Source organism: Homalodisca vitripennis, unplaced genomic scaffold (genome assembly GCF_021130785.1).
Source record: "Homalodisca vitripennis isolate AUS2020 unplaced genomic scaffold, UT_GWSS_2.1 ScUCBcl_826;HRSCAF=3623, whole genome shotgun sequence".
NCBI classification, from domain to species: Eukaryota; Metazoa; Arthropoda; class Insecta; order Hemiptera; family Cicadellidae; genus Homalodisca; species Homalodisca vitripennis.
Genome location: NW_025776931.1, coordinates 17,933 through 27,972, shown reverse-complemented (window position 1 = coordinate 27,972; position 10,040 = coordinate 17,933). Strand labels below are relative to the sequence as shown.

Genomic DNA, 10,040 nt, shown 5'->3' with positions numbered 1-10,040 from the left:
TGTGTGGAACACGTCACACGGCATTCACTAATCACGTGATCAATTATATGAAATCAGTAAATGTCTTAAGTATAAAACTTTGAAATAATAGATTAAAAAAGGTGTAGCATCCGTATATGTAATAATTAAAATATTTATTTTCTATTTAGGTTCGAAGTATTGACATGGGCGACGTAAAGTGCAGTTATATATTATGTGACATACAGCTCACATGCGTTTATGCGCCGTAATATTTGATTAATTCTACGATTCACTTAAAATGGGCAATCAATTTCGGGTTTGGAAAATAATGTAATGTTACCACTCTACGTGGCATCTTAGGGGTTATGAGTAGGAAATTAAGACATTTTGTAAACAGGCTCAAAAAGGAGCGTGTCTCTGTCCTCTTCTATTATTTTTACTCATTCTATTAACTGCTCACATCGCATCGTGAGCAGCGTGTTCCTGTCGTCTTCTTTTACCTTTTACTCTCCCAGCTCGCTCCATGTCAGGTAGAACGAGCGCAGTGATGTAAGTAAGCCTTATAAATAAACTTCGCTTTGACCATTAACTGCTCACATCGCGAGTAGCGTGTCTCTGTCTTCCTTCTTTTACCTTTACTTACCCAGCTCGCTCCATGTCCCAGGGGAAGAGTTTATTCACTCGACATATTCAATCTGTTTAATGGCTTATAGCAGCAACATCTGTTTTTTACAAGATATTTATAGTCTACAATTTCTTCCGTGTTGCATGCTGATTTGGGAAAGCGTAATTTTAAAATATTCAAGTAGAATATAGAAACTAGTTATAATTGGGAAACTTAATTAAAAACGTCTACTAAAAATTTGGGAAATTAATCCACGAATATATTTTTAAATAAATCCAACTTTGTTCATACTACGAGTATAATTAGTATGATAAGTTTTTTCTAAATAAACAAGCTGTTTCTGACATATTTAAAATGTTGGGGTAGTTATACTGGAACTAGTTTCTAAAACCTTACTTACGTTATTTTAGTGTTTAAAAAGAAATATTTGCACTGAAATAATTTTTAGGAAAAGAAGAACATTTTACAGAAAAATTTACAAATTTTGTCATGAAAATATTCACTTTAAAAATATTTGGTAACACTTCGAAACCGATCTCTTCCAGAAGAAAATAGATTGTGTATACTTAGTATGTAAAATCATTTATTTGTTAATATGTTACTTACGTAACTATAACTTATTAATAAAGCCCTCTTTGCATCTAAACGAAAAAAAAGATAATTGTCAGAATAATAGCTAATAGTGATATCATATTTTAAACTAGAGGAACATATTCAAAGTATATTTTAAATAGCAACATTGAAACAAATATATGTGACCTTTAATATATTTTATTGAGGTCAGTTTGAAAACTAAAATATGTACAGTATTTGTTGTATTATTTAAGTTCATTAGCAGAAATAGTGTCCTTAATATAATATACGTATTATAACATGTTGATCCTTTCTTATTAGTGTTATTTATTTTGTTCTTGTTGTTATGGTAATACACGACCTTTCATGATCATTACTTGTTTTTAGAATTACTGAGGCACTGTCTTGTCCAATTATTGAGTTATTTATGTTTTTCTTTGTTAATATTATTCATTATTACTTATTTTTATTGTTATTGCCTGCTCAGTTGAATATGTTTTCCCACAACAAGGACGTAGCCAGTGAGGGGGTCAAAGGGGTCGGGAACCTCCAAGTTTAAAATTTTTTCAATTACTTTTTTAGTAAACGAGTATTATTATTTAAATAATTCAGTATTACTGACATGTAATGCTAAAAGATCATTCTCAACAAAGAAACGGGTGTAAAGCACTTTTTAAGGAACAAAACGGGGCCTTACTCTCTGTCCACTACGGGAAAAAATATCAGTTGTCTGGACACGCTAAAAACTTTTTTCCTGGCTACGTTCTTGTCTCAAAATATTTGATATATTGTTTTGGCTCTCACCATTAACAATATTTGCCAATATCTGTTGTTTATTTCTGGTTAATATATAGATTTAACTAGCGAATGTGTTAAAAGATTAGTGTTACTTATTTCATATATATACATATATATATAATTTCAATTACCATTGAATCCTAAAAAGTACTTGCTCCGGCGGTACTCGAACCCGGATCTCTCACTTGCCGGGTGAATGTGTACCATAGTTATAATTATTATGCTGAATCGCGGAAGGAAGTAGGCTCCATTGTTAACTAGACGCGGTGCGTGGTGGACATTGTTTGTTGGTTCGAGACAAGTAAATCAGCTGATCGAGATGTCTACGGTGATACGTTCCCGAGCCGGTTGTCTTTAGAGAGGGGTGCAGTCTTGGAGGGTCGATCACAGCGTACAGACGTCCAGTTTAGAAGCAGTAGTTCTTCCTCTAATCCTCTAGTTTGGGATATAGAGTAATTTTTACCGCGTGTAATTTAAATCAAGTTTTTAAATTTTCTTTAAGTGCGTAATAGTTTGCTTTCAGCCTCCATAGTCTTCAAAGTAGTAAGACCCGTACCAGCGTGTAGTTAATATCTTTTATTTTATACTGTTGTGATTAAATTTCTAAAGTTTCTCATATTACAGAGTCTGAGAATTAATTCAATTTTTGAAGTATTGTAATTAGATTTTGGTTGTAAAGTTAATATCAAGTTTTATGTTATTTTGATTTTGAATATTTTGAGAAGAGAACCTTTTATTTTATTTTGTTAATTTAAACCATTTTGGAGAAGTATACATTTTTAGTTTCATTTTAATTTTGATCAGACTCTTAATTAGATTTGACCGATTGTGAGAACTTTTTGAAGAAGAAAATCAAATCTAAAGTTTGTAAACTTTGTTAAATTTTTGGGTGAACTTTAAATCGGAATAAATTAAGTATTTCCGAAAAGTTGTTCTGATTTATAGAATATTAGCTCCAAAGTCAATTAATATATGTACTATAATAACGGTACAAATGTGCTACCATTACACCACAGAGCCCTTACTTTTTACGATTAAATTATTTGGTATTTGGCTGTTTATTTCACATATGTGTTTAAATAACCAAACTAACATATGATCGGAAAACCAAATACCTGTCAAATGTTTACATTCATTAAATTTGTATAAGTGGCAATAGCCTAATTTAATTTCAATAAACATTGAATCACAAAAAGTACTTGCTCCGCCGGGACTATATAAGAAAATATTTTCACTAAAACGTCACTGAAGATAGAACCTTGAAGGTCACCGCAAGTGAGTTGTTGTGTCATATCCCCTCCCCCACAGCCCTCTGACCCTCAGCATAAAAGCGGGTTTCTATAAAGCGAGGGGAGCCTTTCACTTTTTATCTTCTAAACTTCCTTCTTTCACGAGCGGCCAAGGTGATTTAACGTGTATTGTTTTGATCTATAATGCATTTTCATAGTATTAAAATATCTCCCTCGATGCTTTTTGTCAATAAATATACTTCATCAATAAAATCTTGTATCAGATTATCCTATCAGTTTTGATCTATTTTTACTCATATTATTTTATTTCCAGTTGTTTAGTGATTCAAATCAGGGAAAATAACAATTGAGTTATTGTACAGGGGCCCCCATTGAAAGTGAAGACGTGAACTCGAGAAGGTGAACTACACTAAATATAAACTGCAGTGTATGTTTTTTCTGTTTTCCTATGATTGTGTATAGGTCTTTAAGCACTCTAAATCTTTACATATCATATATCCGTATACATACAGGTACATCATCCTGAATGAGTCTACTCTCATTCGCATGTCTCCCACACCATATATTGCCTAGGGAAGGGGTAAAGACGTATCTTTCAAACTAATTTTCTTTAAAGAATCTGCCGATTAGGATTGAGAGAAAAGTATTTTTCTCTTATATTCAACTTAACGATAGTATGTCTGGCTTTCTGAAGAAACTTAAAACTATAATTTAAGCGGGCACAAAACAATTTTGGAATTTCCGGTCATTTCTTCTATATTTTTTAAGAAAAAGAACTGTTGAAGACATCCTTTGTTGAAAGTTTGTTATTTAGGATGAAAGGTTTGACAGGATATCTGGATTTCGGACATTTACCATCGTTATGGTTACAAAAGATATAACACAACGTTTCGAGGATTGGAATCTATCATCTTCGTCAAGTGGGGGAGGTTTTAGTAATTACAAAAAAAAAATGATATGTACTTGTGCATTGTTTTGAATATGAATTTTAAGATCTATATGAAGAAAGTTGCTATTAAAGTAATATATTAATACAGAAATTTAACTAGGTTTCATTATGGAGGTCTTTAACTTATTATTTTGGGTGTGCAATTTCGATATTTACCGTTTAAAATGATTAATTTTGAACACAGAGTTAATTGAGCAGCTTTTTTCATTTACCATGTCTGCAAGTTTTACTAAATACTAAATATTATCTTTGATTTAAGTATTAGTCTGTTAGACGATATTGCATCGAATGCGTAAATCTTTTGCAGCTTGTGTTTTTATTAATATAGGAGAAGTTAGCACTTAAAAATTTCCCTTAACACGTTCATGAGTAATGTCCTCAGGCTATAACAAATAAACTCTGGTAATGATATGAAATACTGAAAATTTAAAATTTAGTTTGTAACAATTAGGTAACTACTATGAGATTTGAATGTATTAGAACTTTGAACTATGTATGTTTTAAGAAACAGAATTAGCTTTCCGAACCCAACTTCTGCTACACAATCCTCATATTGATGTAAAGTCCATTCTTTGGAAAGTGAAAGACACTATGTTTGGTGCAGGATATGTTAATATGAAAACTAGACCACTATACTGCTTGTTTTTTAGCGCATATGTCCATAAAAACTATTTTCATCAACATTTCATAATTCATCATACAGGTTACTTAAAGCAAACTTATATGGTTCCTTTTTGGTACACTCCAACGGCCTCTTCTGCCTAAGGCCGGCCCTCATATAGATTGACATCCGACACGTAAGTATATAGAAGTCACAGGCATTACCTAGAAATTGTTTAAAAATATACACACACTGCGTTTCCGGAAATAAATATCCTTCAGGATCACAAACTGTCCTTTAGTTTACTTACCATCATTTTGTGTACATAATACCTTTTAACATTAATAAGAGTGTATATTGCATAACTAAATAATATTACAAAAAACGTTAGTTTACACGAAACGTTATCAAGTTAAAATTGTCTTAACTTAAAACTATCTTTGGAGTATATTATGTAACAAAGCTAAATGAGGTTGCTAGGTGTAACAGGATTTCCATAACCCTTTTAAACTTATTTCTGTTATTTCCTTACCTTGTTTAACAAAATTTACAACACTTTTTCACTTTTGAGTAGCAAGTTTCGTATTTTTGTAAAATGTAAACTATTTCTTACAAAGTCATGAGGAGGTATTATTTTTATTCTTTTAAATTTAAAGGAAAACGTACGTTGAGTTAATATTTAAATATTTATTAAACAAATATTTATTACCAGAAACATTTCACATCTCAAAAGACTAACAGTCTACGCAGATCAAGTGATTATTACATCGCATATTAATCGGATTTTAATATTTCCTGAACCTGCAGTTTAGTCTTCATGCTGTATTTAGAATCCTTTTCCACCACCTTTCGGCAGAACCCGTCGATACAACTGTAGTGGCCACAGCACGGGTTCTGTTCATTGCACTGTGGACAAATCATTTACAAAGCATCATTAGTTGTATTAACTTTGGAAGGGGGAATTACTTTTATTTTTATTGTTTTTGCTTTAAGAGCAGCTTTAAGGTTGAATTCTGCAATTATTAAATTAACTGTAATCACTACTTCGAAAATACAGCAACCAATATTTAGATTTTCTTATTCTGTGAGTCTTTTCGATTTCAAGTTTTCATAGAATAAACAGTTTTAAATATAGAAGTAGTACAATAAGAAACAAATATAGGATTACTCTTTATCACTTTACTAACTGTTTAAAACTATTATTGCCTCTAATAATGTTTTATTAAAATTGTGGATAAGTTTCCTAGTGCTCCATTATTATTTATTTGGTGGTTAAATCTTGTACAAACTTTAACCTTTGTATTTGAAAACTTCTCAGTGAAACATCTTTTATCATTGTTCTCTATAAAGTTATAAAAATATCACGATAACTGAAAAGTAAGAATTGTGGATGGATTAAACAAATATAATTTTTCTAAATATTGACTAAGAACTACTTTCCAAAGTTATGCAATTATACGAAATAATCAAAGAATAACTACGAAATTATAAAACACTTTAGAACTATGAATAAATATAATAACATTTCAGTCCTGCCGCCACGGTTGACCCTCATCGGACAACGTACGGGTGCTTTCCTTATTTATTTGGCTCTTTATTGGCTAAAACTGTTAAAATCGATGAAGAAGAATATAAGAAATAAAAATAAATAATAAGAAACAAATTATCTCTATATACTACCATTACACGAAATCTAGCTTGATTTTTAAGAGCTGTGAAGAAAAGACATTGATATGAGTTTTTATGTCATAAGAAAAATGTTGCTAACATTAATACATCCTTCTTTTTTATCGTAAAATAATAGAGATGTCTCATTAGATATTGTTAATCAGCATTCAAACGGTTCTTAGGTTTTCTTGCAAAAAAGTATATATTTTATGATTACTTAAGGGTTAAATTTAAAGCTATTTTGTAATTTCTTCCGGAATTTCAATAATAAAACTAAATTGCTAAATGTGTTGGTAATTACTAATCTCAAGAAATGTTATAACAATTTAACTCATTCCTTTAAACAAATATAAGTCGAAGTCGCGAAATGCTGACGTGGAGGAAAGATTTGAAAGGTTTCACGGAATGTTTAGAATGTGGAAAAATGTATCTATTAAGAGAAAGATTTATAATACTACTTCCCTATAATAACTAGAGCCGGCAGTAGACTCTTTTAATAAAAGTACGTACTTTACTCAAGAGAAAGTATTTGCTTTATTAGGACAACATACAAATAGTAAGGAAGATCTCTTGGACCAAAACTAAATTAAAAGGGCCGGAAGTAAAAGCTCTTTTACTGAACTAGGTTTCCTGGTACTACATAATTATGTATATATATATATTACACTATATATATATATACAGACTTTTTATTAACCCTGTATATATATATATATATATATATATATATATATATATATATATATATATATATATAAAAGATAATGAGTTCTTTCAGTATAGATAATTTCATATTTCCATGATCTTAACTAAGACAACGGAAATATTGTTCAACCGAACCAAAAACGCTCCTGAAAGTGCAAAACCTAGTAAAATAGTTAGTCAATATTACACATAATCTTTAACCCTCTTAATAATAAAGATTTAAGCAATAAGTAGGTACATGATATGCCTAATTCAGTTGACAAATATTATAGGGCTTCTTATTACGTTTTAAGAGCTTTTATCAAGCATATTGAGTGCATTTTATTCTACACACTTTGTTTTAAAATATTTTAAAAGTTACGTGCAAGCCGCGGGTTACCAATCAAAAAAAGATCAGTGTGTACGGGTATTAATTATATTTTTGAAATATAGTCATTTCCCACACTTATACGATTAAAATAAAGGGCGTAAACCTGTGAATTACTCGGGTTAAAATCAAGATGGATGCCAGTATAGCCGAGATAATAATAACCAATACATGAGATAAAGATATAACCTTTAAACTCAAATATATTTACATTATTTTGGCCATTAATTATTTTTATTAATTTATTAACTAAAATTATGTGGTAAAATCTGTAAGTATTTCGAATATCAAAAACTGGTTAATATCCATGAATGTAGTTTGGTTCAGATAACTGATATATCGAATAAAAAGTATCACACTGCCTCTTTAGATAAATAAATATTTGAAATTTTACCTGGAAAGACCAAAACATGCAGATTCGAATTGGAAACCTCTGACTTTTCAAGATGCTGCATTCTGCTGGAGACAACAGTTCCAGCTGAAACAGTAACAGGACTGAGACGATGACTGTCACAGATCTCGACATAGCTGGAGTCACCGACTGCTCTGAGACACAACTGAGCTTCGGCTTATTACGGGTCATGACGTCACGCACGGTTTATGGTTTGTTTATACCAACCGGCACTCTCTCGGTACTAACAAGGTTTACGAGGTTGATGCTGAGCTAGGTCCATCACCATTAAATTGTGGATGATAAGGAAGCCGTAATAGACCGTAGCTGCATCCCAAATGCATTGATTATTTGATAAAAAGCCTAGTTTTGCATTTGTGTTTTACTACGCCTGTACGTGCAATATAAAAGATTACTGAATCAATACATTATTTTTTTGCACAAGAAATCACTCAATTTTATATCTCACTCCAATAAAAGCATATATTGTCAAACGTTTTGAGTATATGTAATATAATGTAATAATATACCTACAAGATGTGAGTAAATTACACCGTATTCAGTTTTAATATTTGCCATTTTAAATCGATTCTTTAGATTGTTCATGTACATTCAATTTATTTCTCACGAGGTCCACAATAAACAGTAGGAAATATTAGATAAAATTCAATCTTTTATCTTTCTTATTTTACTGTAATAAAATTATGATTATATACATAATCAATTAATCCAAATAAAAGATTAGTGATTAGTAAATATGGTTGATTTTCAGTTTAAATATCTTAGGCTCAGAATAATTATACATTAATGGTAATGGAAGTTATACCATACCCAAGGGGTTTAGTTAATTTTCAAATTTATCAAAGTTAGGCTGAATTAAAAGCGAAAACGGTGTTGTGTTGAAACAGAAAAACTTGAAAACTTAATTACTTTCTTTCAAATTTATAATTGACGATGGCTGATTTGAAAGGATAACAGAATATTGTACATTTGGCATTGCTGTTAATTGATTGTTCTAATTTAACAAGTTTCCAATGAGTCATTATGATTTCCTTGAGTATTGAAACGTTTGTAATTTGAATGTCCAAAAGAAGTCGTACAAGATGAAACAAATACAATAATAGCTAATTTATTAGGTATAATTTAGCACTGTAGATAAATGATTAACTAAGTAATGACAGTGTAGGATGTAATGATCTGATATCTAATACCGACAAGGAAATCACTTTGATATGACGTCATTCGAGGAAGCTGAGTGACATTTAGCAAATGAGACAGGTGGGAGGCTGAATATTCATTGTTTATGTCGTTTCGTGTTTATTAGAAACTGAGATGTACATTCTCTGAATGTTTGTCACATATTTTATTTTATTTGATTTATATACAATAGTTTTCGTTATTACACAGGTAAAAAAATAAAAAAAATAGTTAAATTCCGCTTCTCGGGTTGTAAGCGTTGTATTGCTGCCAATATATCATTGCGTTAAAATGGACATTGAAGTGTACTCTGGATATAATTACATAATAAATATTCTAATGGCTCTTCCAGCAGTAACATAGTATAACTTCAACATTCATTGAATGAAATCGGTCGTTAAAAAACAACCTATTGTACTAAAGAATGTAATTAGGCCAATAGTATTATTTACCATCAATACATAGACTCGGGACTGTATAAAATGGGTTTCTTTTGTAACACAACTTGGCTTCAATCTATTGCATTAAAAAAATTCCTGGAAATAGATTTATTCTCACTTACTCAATACGCTAACATTTCATGTCTTAAGCTATTTAAAGTTTTTAATTTTCAAATGAATGGTCTGTACAAAATGTTCAGGCAGAAAAACTTTATATACTAAAACATCTGTCTATGTTAACCCTGAAACCCTTTGGAAATATTGAATGTTTTAAAGCTTGAGGTACATATTTGAATTTTTTACCACATTTCATCGCAAATGTATGTGTTACATTAGTCATTCTTCCAAAACTCAGTTATTTTATTGACCCTGTGAACAAATGTATATGAAATTACTTTATCGTGTTCATTCTTAATCATGATGTCTATCTCGAGCAACGAGACAGTTAACAAAACGTTATCGCATACACTTACGTATAGTGCAGGTAAAAGAGACAGAGGATTTATTTTGCCAGA

General features: G+C 30.7%; 1 protein-coding gene across 1 annotated transcript; it reads right to left on the bottom strand.

The window, feature by feature from the left end:
* Positions 1–5,427: 5,427 nt before the first annotated feature.
* LOC124371005 lies at positions 5,428–8,162 on the bottom strand. Its single transcript, XM_046829314.1, has 2 exons — positions 7,892–8,162; positions 5,428–5,663 (listed from the first exon to the last, which is right to left on the bottom strand). The coding sequence occupies exons 1-2, from the start codon at positions 8,078–8,080 to the stop codon at positions 5,532–5,534; spliced, it is 321 nt and encodes a 106-aa protein (XP_046685270.1). The 5' UTR covers positions 8,081–8,162; the 3' UTR covers positions 5,428–5,531.
* Positions 8,163–10,040: the final 1,878 nt, after the last annotated feature.